Source organism: Mustela lutreola, chromosome 5, assembly GCF_030435805.1.
Source record: "Mustela lutreola isolate mMusLut2 chromosome 5, mMusLut2.pri, whole genome shotgun sequence".
Taxonomy (NCBI): Eukaryota; Metazoa; Chordata; class Mammalia; order Carnivora; family Mustelidae; genus Mustela; species Mustela lutreola.
The window spans coordinates 102,464,250-102,478,519 of NC_081294.1; the positions used below are offsets into that span (position 1 = coordinate 102,464,250).

General features: G+C 35.5%; 1 protein-coding gene across 1 annotated transcript in view; it reads right to left on the reverse strand.

The window, feature by feature from the left end:
* The window catches only part of ANKRD31 (ankyrin repeat domain 31), a 151,440-nt gene that overhangs the window by 116,559 nt on the left and 20,611 nt on the right, over positions 1-14,270 (reverse strand). Inside the window, 3 exon segments of the mRNA XM_059173363.1 lie at positions 4,702-4,745; positions 7,293-7,366; positions 12,121-12,161. Coding sequence (XP_059029346.1) covers positions 4,702-4,745; positions 7,293-7,366; positions 12,121-12,161 — 159 coding nt within the window.

A 14,270-nucleotide genomic window follows, 5' to 3' on the forward strand; every position in this document is an offset into this window, starting at 1 on the left:
TCTTATCCATCAGTGTTGAATATCTTTCCATTTGTTTGTGTTGTCTTCAATTTACTTTATCAGTGTTTTATAGTTGTCAGCATATGTCTTTCACCTCCTTGGTTAGGCTTAATCCTCGGTATTTTATTGGTTTTGATGCAGGTGTAAATAGGATTTAAAAAAAAATTCTCTTTCTGCTGCCTCATTATTAGTATATGGAATGCAATTTCTGTATACTGATATTGTAACCTACAACTTTACTGAATTTATTTATCAGTTCTAGTAGTTTTTGGATGGTCTTTAGGATTTTCTAAATACAGTATCATGCCATCTGAAAACAGTGCAAGTTTTACTTCTTCCTCATAATTTGCATGACTTTTACTTTTTTTTGTCGTCTGAATGCTGAAGCAAGGAATTCCAATACTATGCAGAATAAATGTGCTGAGAGTGGACATGCTTGGCTTGTTCCTAACCCTGGGGAAAAGCTCTCAGTTCTTCCTCATTATGCATCATGTCAATATGGGTTTTCATATATAGGTTTTATTATGTTGAGGTATGTTCCCTCCAAACTTACTTTGTTGGGGATTTTTATCATGAATGGATGTTTGTCGGGTTTGGCAAGCAAACCGAGAGATGGCAAATGAAAAGATTACTCCAGACACCAAAGTAGGAGAAAGGAGAGGGCAACGGGACATGACACTCCAGTGGCGGAAGGTCTCAAGCCAAACTTTGCCTCCACTTTTATTTTGAGTTTTATCAATATACCACATGCAAGAAGGATATACCAAAATACCAAAACCAAGAAGGAATGTGTAGCTTCAAGATCAGGACAATAGGGACGCCTGGGTGGCTCAGTTGGTTAAGCAGCTGCCTTCGGCTCAGGTCATGATCCCAGCGTCCTGGGATCGAGTCCCATATCGGGCTCCTTGCTCGGCGGGGAGCCTGCTTCTGCCTCTGCCTGCCATTCTGTCTGCCTGTGCTCGCTTTCTCCCCTCTCTCTCTCTGATAAATAGATAAAATATTTTTTAAAAAAAAGATCAGGACAATAATATATGGGGCAGCAGGTGACAGAAGCAAGAAGCGCTTGTGACATATGAACAAGGCAAGGAGTTCGCGAAGCACATGACCACTGCAGGTACCTGAATTTCTTCAAACTTTAAACATTTGTTCCCTAGATGAGAACCTTAGGCACAGTAAGAATCTAGCCGCTTTCAGCCAAGAAACTTCAAAGAAGGCCCAGCATTCCAGGCACTCCTCCTTTGCTTTTCAATTAGTCTCATCCAGGGAGGTATATACAAGTCAGATTTTATCATTCCAGGCCCTGTGAATCCCCACATATGTGTACTCTGTCAAATGCTTTTTCTGCAACTACTGAAATGTTCATGTTTTTTACCCTTTTTCATTGATATAATGTAGCATGTTAATTGTTTTGCGAATATTGAGTCACACCTGTATCCTGGGAATACATCCCACTTGATTGTGGTAAACAGTTTTTTAATGTATTGTTAGGTTCAGCTTGCTAATACTTTGTTGAGGACTTTTACATCTATATTCATCAAAGATATTGGCCTGCCATTCTCTTTTTTTGTGGTGTCTTTTTTGGTTTTGGTATCAGGGTAACACTGGCCTCACAGGATGAATTTGGAAACCTTCCTTCCTCTTCTGTTTTTTAGAACAGTTTGAGAATAAATATTGACTTTTTAAATGTTTGGTAGAATTCGCTTGTGAAGTCACATGATTCTGGACATTCTGCCATGGGGAGTTTTTCATTACTGATTCAGTTTCATTGCTGGTAATTGGTCTGTTCAAATTTTCTATTTCTTTATAATTCAGTTTTAGGAGATGATATGCTTCTAGGAATTTATCCATTTCTTCTAGGTTGTCCAATTTGTTGGCATATAATTTTTCATATTTTACAATCCTTTGTATTTCTATGGTGTTGGTTGTTATTTCTCCTCTTCCATTTCTGATTTTATTTGTATGAGTTCTCTCTCTTTCCCTGATGAGTTTGACTAAAGGTATTGACTAAAGGTTTATCAATTTCATTGTTCATTTCAAAGAACCAGCTCCTGGATTTATTGATCTGCTCTATTATTTTTTTAATTTCTATTCTGCTTATTTCTGCTCTAATCTTGTTATTTCTTTCCTTATCCTGCTTTTGGGGTTTGTTTGTTCTTCTTTTTCTTGCCCCTTAAGGGGTAAGTTTCGGTTATTTGAGATATTTTTCTTCTTGAGATACATCTGTATTGTTATAAACCTCCCTTTTAGACTGCCTTGCTGCATCCCAAACTTTGGAACTGTTGTTTTCATTTCATTTGTTTCCATGTATTTTTCTTAAAGCTTTATTTATTTATTTTAGAGAGAGAGTGGTGGAGGCAGGGGGAGAGGGAGAAAGAAACTCTAAGCAGACTCCATGCTCAGCACAGAGCCCAACATGGGGTTTGGTCTCATGACTTGGAGATCATGATCTAAGCTGAAACCAAGAGTCAGATAACTAAGTGACGGTGCTACCTAGGCACCCCTCTCTCCACATATCTTCTGATTTCCTCTTTGATTTTTTGGCTGACCCATTAAGTGTTTGGTAGCATGTTTTTTAACCTCCATATTTCTATGATCTTTCTGTATTTTATCTTGTGGTTGAGATTTAGTTTCATAGCATCGTGGTCAGAAAAGATGTATAGTATGATTTTGACATTTGTGAATTTGTTGAGACCTGTTTTGTGGTCTAACATGGAACTGTTCTGGAAAATGTTTCATGTACACCTGAAAACAATATGTATCCTGCTGTTTTAGGATGGAATGTTCTGAGTATTTCTGTTAGATCCACCTGGTTCAGTGCTCATTTTCAGCTACTGTTTTCTTACCGATTTTCTGTTTGGATGATCTGTCCACTGATGTAAGTGGAGTGTTGAGATCCCCTGCTATTATTATGTTATGATTGATTACTTCCTTTATGTTTGTTATTAACTGCTTTACGTATTTGGGTGCTACCTTGCTGGGTGCGTAAATATTTACAATTGTTTTATCTTCTTATTAAATTGTTCCATTTATGATTATGCACTGTCTTAGTCTCTCGTTTTAAAGTCTATTTTGTCCAATGTGTTCAAGTTGTATCACAAAGCTGTAATCATCAAGACAGAATGCTACTGGCACAAATACCAACACACAGATCCCCGGAACAGAATAGAGAGCCCAGAAATGTAACCTCAACTCTATGGTCCACTCATCTCTGACACAACAGGAAAGAATATCCAGTGGAAAAAAGAGAATCCCTTCAACAAATGGTGCTGGGAAGATTGTACAGCCACATGCAGAAGAGTGAAACTAACACATTTTCTTACACCATATGTAAAAATAAACTCAAAATGCATGAAAGACCTAAATGTGAGACAGGAATCCATCAAAATCCTAGAGAACACAGGCAGCAACCTCTGCGACTTTGGCCACAGCAACTTCTCCGAAGGCAACGGAAACAAAGGCAGAAATCAACTACTGGACTTCATCAAGATAAAAACTTTTTCACAGAAAAGGAAACAGCTGACAAAATCAAGACAAGTGACAGAATGGGAGAAGATATTTGCAAATGTCTTATCAGATAAAGGGCTAGCATCCAAAATCTATAAAGAACTTACCAAGCTCAACACCCAAAGAACAAATAATCCAATCAAGAAATGGGCAGAAGACATGAATAGACATTTCTGCAAAGAAGACATCCAAATGGCCAACAGAAAAAATGAAAAAAAAATGCTCAACAACACTTGACATCAGAGAAATAGAAATCAAAACTACAATGAGATACCACCCTACACCAATCAGAATAGCTAAAATCAAAACACAAGAAACAAGTAAGTGTTGGTGAGGATGTAGGAAAAAAAAAGACCCCTCATGCACCTCTCGTGGGAATGCAAACTGGTGCACCTGCTCTGGAAAACAGTATGAAGGTTGCTCAGAAAATTAAAAACAGAACAACCATTTGATTCACTAATCACACTACTGGGCATTTATCCAAAGAATATGAAAAGATTAATTTGAAAGGCTATATGCATCCCTATGTTTACTGCAGCATTATTTATAATAGACAAATTGTGAAAGCAGCCCAAGTGTCCACTGAAAGATGGGATATTATTCAGTCACAAAAAAGAATGAAATCTTGCTATTTCCAAAATCATGCATGGATCTAGAGAGTATAATGCTAAGTGAAGTAAGTTAGAGAAAGACAAATATCATATGATTTCATTCCTTTGTGGAATTTAAGAAACAAGTGAACAAAGAAAAAACAGACAAAAAAAAAAAAAAAAGACTCTTAAATAGAGTACAAACAGATGGTTATCAGAGGGGAGGTGAATGGGGGGGATGGGTGAAATAGGTGACAAGAATTAAGAGTACACATATCTTGATTAGAACTGAGTAATTTACAGAATTGTTGAATCATTTTGTACACCTGAAAGTAATAGAATACTGTATGTTAACTATACTGGAATTAAAATACAAAAAAGAAACACAGATCAAAAAAATACCATTTCATTAGAGATAGGGAAGAACAAATACTGGAAGAGGTTTTTAGACAAGAACACATTTCTATTAAAATGGTTTAGTTATATACTCACCCAGGAAAAGAACATAAATGGGCTTGATACTTTAATTAATAAAGTAAATAAAATCTAAATAAAATAAAATCTAAACACATGATCTGTAAAGGTAATCTCTGATATACAGACCAACCTTTTCTGGGTCTGGCAAATTTTCAGGATTTTCAGCCTCAGGCCCTAGAAGGTAACAATATGTTTTACTCCAGTTTTATTAGAGTCCTAGAAACATAACTCTGACTTAGCATTTCTTAATCAAAATAACTTGAAATTCTTCTCACAGGCATTCATGTGATACACAAAACATTTTATAAATATTATACCTAATTATTGATATAAAAGTATCATTACAGTGGCAATGAAAATACAAAAGAAAATTCTTCCATTTCTTAAAAAAACACTTTACACAAAAATAAGTAAAATTATAATTATTTAGTATTAGTTTAGCTAAAACCTCTCTATTTTGGTTGTTATTCTAAGTATAGGTAACTACAGGAGGAAAAATCATACCTACTTGCTCAGGGTCATCATCTCCTCCACTATAGTTAATACAACATAAATTAAAATCATGCCATCAAGTTAGGCATGAAAAGGAACAACCCAAGTAGGGGCAAAAAGGAATCAACAGGTTGTCCTAAGTGACTTCCATTTTATTATGCTCTCCTCATCCTGCTCCCTCTGCAATTCATACCAAGTGAAAGTGAAGGAGGAGCGGGGGAAAAAGATGGTTCTCCTACACCACTCCTCTTGCCTCCTACCTTCAGAATCAAGGCCCAGGCACTCTGATATATTTAGGTAGGGGTTTAGGGTTCACTGGTGTTTCAAGCATTTATTTGAATCATTCTTTTGGTTTCTTTCAATTAGGCAGTATCTAGAGCTATAGCATAAGACAAGTAATTATTTGCTGAACCTTAGCATGCATCCTCATAAGCAAGACAGGGTTTTCAGGGGGGGAAACCCATAAATATGCTTCCTGAGTTTTACATCATGCAAAAATCTGCTTTTTATTGTTATTGTTTTTGTTTTGTTTTGCTTCACCTTTGCCATTTTTTTTTTTTTATTTTTTTTTTAAAGATTTTATTTATTTATTTGTCAGAGAGAGAGCGAGCGAGAGTGAGCACAGGCAGACAGAGTGGAAGGCAGAGTCAGAGGGAGAAGCAGGCTCCCTGCGGAGCAAGGAGCCCGATGTGGGACTCGATCCCAGGACGCTGGGATCATGACCTGAGCCGAAGGCAGCTGCTTAACCAACTGAGCCACCCAGGCGTCCCCACCTTTGCCATTTGATGATGATAAGCTAGGAATATAAGCTAGAAGGGTTAACATCATGGTATTACACACTCTCACAGGATGATGAGCAAAACATTACTAAGTAACTTATTCTTGCATTAGAACCCTCTGTGCCAAGCAATGATGACTGTATGTTCTGCTATGTATATCTTGTTATTTAAAGTTTTATCTCTTGTTGTGTAAAATTTAGTATATGTGAAACATAGTAATAGATACATCTTCAATTATCTTCTTTTTTTTTTAAATGTCAGATCCTTGGGGGGGTAGTTTAAAAACAGAGACTTCATCCTCTTTCCTCCTCTGAATTGTAAAGAAAATCCTCAAAGCCATCTCTTTCTGTATTTTTAATCACCTCATAATCAAAATGATCACTTTTATGCCAACAGTTGGTATTTTTTAAATTTGATAAGTTGGTATATATTATGCTAATCTGACTACTATATAAAAATAAACATATTTAAGTACTTCTCATTTTCTAACTACAAAATCTACTTAAAATAGTTTTTACAAATCAAAAAAATTGTGGAGGGTGCCTGACTGGCCCAGTCTTAGATTTTGTACATTTTCTACTTAACACCTGAAAGAGACAAAATGTAGTAGTAGTAGTATGTATGTATGAAAAATAATTCAAGGGGCACCTGGGTGGCTTAGTTGGCTAAGCGTCTGCCTTCTGCTCAGGTCATGACCCCAGTGTCCTGGGATTGAGCCCCATGTAGGGCTGGCTCGCTGGTTGGCAGGGAGTCTGTTCCTGACCTCTCCCTCTGTCCCTCCCCTCCTGCTTGTGATCCTTCTCTCTCTTTCAAAATAAATACAATTCTAAAGTACCAAATGAGAAGAAAATGCTCAGGGGCGCTGAATTTTAACTTATAAGTAAAAATGACAATGACTAACGATAATTTATTTTGACCATTCTAGAGTTTGGTTAGAATTACTCTTTGAATTGGGAGGAAGAAAATAGGATTGTATTAAAACAGAGTTAGCTAAACTAGTGAACAATCTAATAGTTTCCTTACATGTGATTTAATCTAAAATCTGAATGAAAACAAAATGGACTTTCATTCTAAACACTCTGAAAGGAATGAAGGAAAGGGAGTTGCAATGAAGTATCAGAAGGGAAGGGGACTATCAATTCTATGGGCATCTAGTCACATCAGCTCATGGCAGCAAGAAAGACCACAAAGTTATAAAGGAAGAGCCAGTTAAAGACCTCTGACTTAGAAGTTTATTGAGTGTCATGGTAAAAGTACAGAGATGCCAAAAACATCATATGGCATTAATGGCTCCCAAAACACCAAATGTCCTGCATTTCCTATTCTTCTAACCTTCTACCCATTTGGCCTTCTGAGAGCTGTTAATGCAAATAAATCCATACCTAACTAAGCCTTCTATTTTTAGGCGCAGACAAATTTACTTTATATGACTCTACCCACAAAAACATACCTTGAATGCTTTGGTGGTTCACTGAAATTTTTGCCTGGGAAAATGACCCAGTGAACTCTGGAAAACTTCTATTCCTAAAAAATAAATTATTTAATAAATAAATAAAAGTTTTGAAATGAAAAAAAAAAAACACTACTTCTCATTTAAATATAATTCAAGGTTTTTTTTCATTTAAAGGAATTTCAAAGTTGCATAATTATTTTTGCTCCATCATTCAATTACTTTTACAGTTACTACAAATTTGTTAACATTTACATTTCAAGTGACTGCAAAAATGAAGGAACAGCTGAAAATTAATGGATGAAATTTAGGAGTATAAATAAGACAACCTTAAGTTTAGTTATAAAAGTCACTTTGGGATGACTGTGTATCAAATGAGGGTAGTGGGGGAGAAAAAATTGGTTCTGAATTATGTTCCTTGGTTATCTAAATCCTCAAGTACATTGAAAGTTTGTCATTACAGTTTTAGATGTAAGTACAAGTCACTAATGAGAAAATTCTCAAGTATTATTTATCGTTCTTCTATTTTACAGTAGAAGAACATGTATGAAATATTGATGGAAAGTGGTTGAAATAAGGGTCATGCCTAATCTATAATTTTTATCATCTGCCTTGGGATAATTAAAAATTGATTGAAGAAAAGCAATCAGTTAACTACTTTTTTCCCTCAATCCAATTTACTATATGCAAACACAAACAAGATATCTCCCTTTAAAACAAACAAAAAAAGCTTCTTGTTTTAGCTGTTTTTTGTTTTTTGGTTTTTTTTTAAGATCTTTTTTTTCTTTTTAAGATTTTATTTATTTATCTGTCAGAGAGAGAGAGAGCGCGAGAGGGAGCACAGGCAGACAGGGTGGCAGGCAGTCAGAGGGAGAACCAGGCTCCCTCCGGAGCAAGGAGCCTGATGTGGGACTGGATCCCAGGGCCCTGGGATCATGACCTGAGCTGAAGGCAGCTGCTTAACCAACTGAGCCACCCAGGCGTCCCTGTTTTAGCTGTTTTAAGAGCAGTTTTTAGATACCAGGTATAGCTACTTGAAGCCTAAGCAAGAATAATAAATTGAACACTCTCTCCTGTTGAAAAACAGAAATGATTAATATAAGCCACCTTAAAAATGGAAATGAAACTGCTCAATATATATAATTTCTAAGGCATATAGAAAAGAATGTTGATTTTTTCCCCTAAAATGCAATTCTTTGAGAAGAACAAGCTGATTTAAAACAAAACTGAATCATACTTTGAGTCAACAATAGAATTTTTCCCTTTAATTGCAAAAGGGAATTTAAGACATAATTCTGAAAATAGAGCAAACTCTTAACTAAACTATTACAATATAGTCATTTATATTAGGCAACATAGCAAACATTGTACATGTCTAACAGTAGAGGTATAGTTAAATGTGTTACAGTACAGTCAAGTTATAGGCCATTAAAATTCATGTTTTTAAAAATATGACACGAGAAAATAATTATGATTTATTACTACTTAAAATTTTTAGGTAGGATACAAAAGAATACCCACGGAATGATTTTATTTCATAGAAAATATAAATAAAGCTATATACAAAGCCTAAAATAAAATGTACCAAAATGTTAACAACAGTTCTGGGCAGTAATGGATGCTGTGTTAGTCTTCCCTAGTTTTTTCTTCTCCATTTCTGGAGATGAACTTATAGTGCTGATATATTTAGTAATAGGGTTTTTAAATATAGTGGTTCTCAAAATTTTTTGATCTTTGATCTCCTTTATACTCTTAAAAATTATTGAGGAACCCAAAGAACTTTAATTTATGTGGCATATACTTACTTATACTCACATATTAGGAGATAAAATTGGAAAAATTTTATATAATCACTAATTTTAAAATAACAGTAAAAGCACAGTTGTCGGGGTGCCTGGGTGGCTCAGTGGGTTAAAGCCTCTGCCTTCAACTCAGGTCATGATCCCAGAGTCCTGGGATCGGGCCCCGCATCGGGCTCTCTGCTCAGCAGGGAGCCTGCTTCCTCCTCTCTCTCTCTGCCTGGCTCTCTGCCTACTTGTGATTTCTGTCAAATAAATAAATAAAATCTTTAAAAAAAAAAAAGCACATTGTCATAATGAGCACTGAAGAATATACAGAACTGCTAAATCACTACATTATAAATCTGAAATGAATATAACACTATATTAACTATACTGGAATTAACATAAAAAATAAAATTAAAGATAAATAAAAGTAACAGTAATAATCCAATAACATGTGATTACATGTTTATGAAAATTTATTACATTTTACAAAATGAAAAAAAATTAATGAAAAGAATAACACTATTTCACATTTAAAAAAAATTTTTTTTTAAGATTTTATTTATTTATTTAACAGACAGAGATCACAAGTAGGCAGAGAGGCAGGCAGAGAGATAGGGAAGCAGGCTCCCTACTAAGCAGAGAGCCCGATGCGAGGCTCGATCCCAGGACCCTGAGCCCATGACCTGAGTCGAAGGCAGAGGCTTAACCCGCTGAGCCATCCAGGGGTCTGGAAGGAGTATTTTAAGTATAGTATCATACCAAAGCAAATATCACATCAAAACTCTAAAAAGGAATAACTTCTTTAAAGCTTACTGGAAATATAGAAATTGAAACACCAATGGACTTTTTTTTTTTCATTTATTTATTTTCAGCGTAACAGTATCATTATTTTTTCACCACACCCAGTTCTCCATGCAATCCGTGCCCTCTATAATACCCACCACCTGGTACCCTGACCTCCTACCCGCCCTCCACTTCAAACCCCTCAGATTGTTTTTCAGAGTCCATAGTCTCTCATGAATTCACCTCCCCTTTCAATTTACCCCAACCCCCTTCTCTCTAACTCCCCATGTCCTCCATGCTTTTTGTTACGCTCCACAAGTAAGTGAAACCATATGATAATTGACTCTCTCTGCTTGACTTATTTCCCTCAGCATAATCTCTTCCAGTCCCGTCCATGTTGCTACAAAAGTTGGGTATTCGTCCTTTCTGATGGAGGCATAATACTCCATAGTGTATATGGACCACATCTTCCTTATCCATTCGTTCGTTGAAGGGCATCTTGGTTCTTTCCACAGTTTGGCGACCGAGGCCATTGCTGCTATAAACATTGGGGTACAGATGGCCCTTCTTTTCACTACATCTGTATCTTTGGGGTAGATACCCATGAGTGCAATAGCAGGGTCATAGGAAAGTTCTATTTTTAATTTCTTGAGGAATCTCCACACTGTTCTCCAAAGAGGCTGCACCAACTTGCATTCCCACCAACAGTGTAAGAGGGTTCCCCATTCTCCACATCCTCTCCAACACATGTTGTTTCCTGTCTTGCTAATTTTGGCCATTCTAACTGGTGTAAAGTGATATCTCAATGTAGTTTTAATTTTAATCTCCCTGATGGCTAGTGATGATGAACATTTTTTCATGTGTCTGATAGACTTTTTGTATTCTGTGCCATTATGATCCATTGCTCTACCTTGCACTTTGAACGGATCTTTCACCAGTAAGTGATTGTAAAATGTGCATTTGTCTTTTAGAAAATACTGTTTCACTGAATTATGCAAATCTTCCTTATATTGATAATACTATTAAACATCAAAAAGACCACCTTTGTAAATATTACCACTGATTTCACTGGAAAATTTTAAGTACTGGAAGCCATCAAGGTCAAGGTGGTACAAACAAGTTTTCTACACTAATATTCACATGGAAGCTTGAATTTTTTTCATTGGCAACAAATACCACCAGCTGTTTTCCTTGAAGTGACTGGCTTACTTCACTGATTTTGAAGAAAATGTCTGCCATATACCCAAGTGTGAATACCATTTTGTCTGCCAATTATTCTTTCAAGTTAAAAGAAAAAGTGAGCTAATTTTCTTATAATGTTTACAACTCAAGCAAGTACTCTCAAGACTACCACACTTCAGTATTCACAGAAGTACTTGGGCATACTTCCCCTATCAACACAACCATATCAAAAAGATATATAGGGATGCCTGGGTGGCTCAGTTGGTTGGACGACTGCCTTCGGCTCAGGTTATGATCCTGGAGTCCCGGGATCGAGTCCCGCATGGGACTCCCAGCTCCATGGGGAGTCTGCTTCTCTCTCTGACCTTCTCCTCGTTCATGCTCTCTCTCAAGTAAATAAATAAAATCTTTAAAAAAAAAAAAGATATATATTCAAAAGTAGAAATTTAATTAAACAAGAATTTTTCTGCTTCACCACATGCATTAAATGAACCTTGGCTTTTTTCTTCCTAACTGCTAGTTCATGGCTATGAAAAATATAGCCACTGCCCTAATCCTAGTAAGGCTTCAGCATTTTACTTACCATTTTCTTTAGCAATCTATGTGCAAATGTCAGTACTATGAAACAGGCAAATAACTGGTTAGTATTATTATGAAAATAGTTCTGACCTCAAAAACCGCCTGGAAAAAGTCTCAAGGACTCCCAAAGAGTCCATAGACCATACTTTGAGAATCATGGTTTTAAAAGAGCTGAAAGGATAAAATCTTTTAAGAACAACAGTCCTATAAAGCCTAATTTCAATAAGGTCTATAAATTATTCCTCCATGCTATGCTATAAATTTTCTTTTTAAATAATATTAGTAGACAGAAAATCAACTTAATATGAACCAAACCTTCTCATGAAATGAAACTTATCTAGAATGTTTCAAAATAACATATTTAGATTGCTAAAGGGACAATTATTTAAAAATATACAATAATTCTAAAACTCTTAAGAAAATGAAGACTCACTTTAAAGAGTAAAATTACAAAAAGAAATCTATAATATAATAAAGCCCAAAATTAGTATACTTACAGGAACAGAGCTTCATTTTGTTCCATTTCATCTTGAGGTTGCTAGGGGGAAAAAAGGTAGTTTTCTTTTAACTGATAAATTCTAATACAATGCATTAATTAAAAATTTAATATTTAAGGGGCGCCTGGGTGGCTCAGTGGGTTAAAGCCTCTGCCTTCGGCTCAGGTCATGATCCTAGGGTCTTGGGATCGAGCCCCGCATTGGGCTGTCCACTCCGCGGAGAGCCTGCTTCCTCCTCTCTCTCCCTCTCTGCCTGCCTCTCTGCCTACTTGTGATCTCTGTCTGTCAAATAAATAAATAAAATCTTTAAAAAAAATTAATATTTAAAAAATTCTTGCATTATTCTTTCTTAGCATCTTCTCTGCTATGGTAAAATATATGCAACATAAAATTCACAATTTTAACCATTTTTACACATATGGGTCTGTGGCATTTTGCACATACTATTGTACAACCATCACCAGCATCCATCTAGAGTACTTTTTCATCTTTCCCAACTGAAACTCCATACCTGTTAAGCACTAACTCCCCATTCACCCCTCTCTCAATCCATGGTACCTATCCTGCTTCTTTCTTTCTACTACTCAGTCTCTACTGTGACTACTCAAAGTACCTAATATAAAAGGAACCATACGATATTAGTCCTTTTGTTTCTGACTTATTTCACTTAGCATGAGGCTTTAAGGTTCACCCATGTTGTACCATGTATCACTATTTCTTCCCTTTCTAATTACATTGTATGTAACACGTTTTGTTTATCCCCTCATCTGTTGGTGCCAGCAATAAGAAAGAATTCCAGTTTTCCTATATCCTAACCAATACTGGTTATTATTTTTTTTTAATAATAGCTACCATAATGAGTGTAAGGTGGGATCTCAATGTGGTTTTCATGTGCACTTCCCTAATGATTAATGATGCTGAACATCTTTCATGTGCTTATTGGCCACTAGTCTATCTTGGGTGAAATGTCTATTCATGCCCTTTGTCCATTTTTAAATCAGTTTGTTTTTTGTTGCTGAGTTCTAAAAGTCTTTATATATTCTGGGTAGTAATCCCTAATGAGATAAACAATTTAAAAATATTTTCTCTCATTTCTTAAGTTGCCTTTTCACCTGTTGATAATGTCCTTTAATCCACAAAGGTTTTTAATTTTCATGAGTCTAGCTTTATTTATTTTTTCTTTTGTTGCTGGGCTTTCATGTCCAGGAAATCATTGCCAAATCCAATGTCATTATACTTTTTCCCAATGTTTTCTTCTAAGAATTTTAGCTCTTGTTTTTAGTTTTTAAAATTTCTTTCCATAAAATAATTTATGGAGATTAAATAAAGAGAAAGGATGTGCCCCTCTTTTTATTCCTAGTTCATTAATCCACAATGGTTCTGGTAAGCCATTTTTGTCAGGTTCTCAGTTCTAATATTTCTCCTTGAGGGCCAAAAATCATACAACCTCTGTGTTACAATGTTTAAATACTAAATGACTTTTGCCCAATTCTTAAGTCATGCCAGAAAATCTGAAGTTGTGTCCCTTAAAAAAAAAAAAAGATAAAGATAAAATGCACTGATAAATGATTCCATTTTAAGTTTTGCAGCATACTGGCTTTCATCACTTTTAAACATTTAATTTCTTGTTTCCATCTAAGTGGATCTTTAGAAAAAGATCTCTCTCTGGGGGCCCTCTATGTTTCTATGATCAATAACGTTTTCTGAAAATAAAGTCTTCAGTCTGAATTTCCAAGCATTGTTCAATCAATGAAAAACCATAATAACAGGAAAACACAAAGTACTGAGAAAACATCAATCTTCTCCAATGAACATTCACTGTTATTTACTGATAATGCATCTTTACATACTTCAAGGTTATTAGATTAGTTCCACATATATATACTTCCCAAGCAGACCTTACAAAGCTCTGAAGACCCAGAGACAAGAAGGAATTTCAAGAAGTAAACCTAGAAACTCCCAAGGATTAATTAAATAGCATATATGTATATACTTATATACTTATTAGAGATTTCTTTATCTTCACAAAATAATTCATTCAAATACCTGTAATACTCCAGTCATTTCCCTTACTATAGATCCCTTACTATAGATCAGTGACTTGACCCTACCTAGGTAAGGAAAATACAAAAAATAAGAGAGGAAGTAAG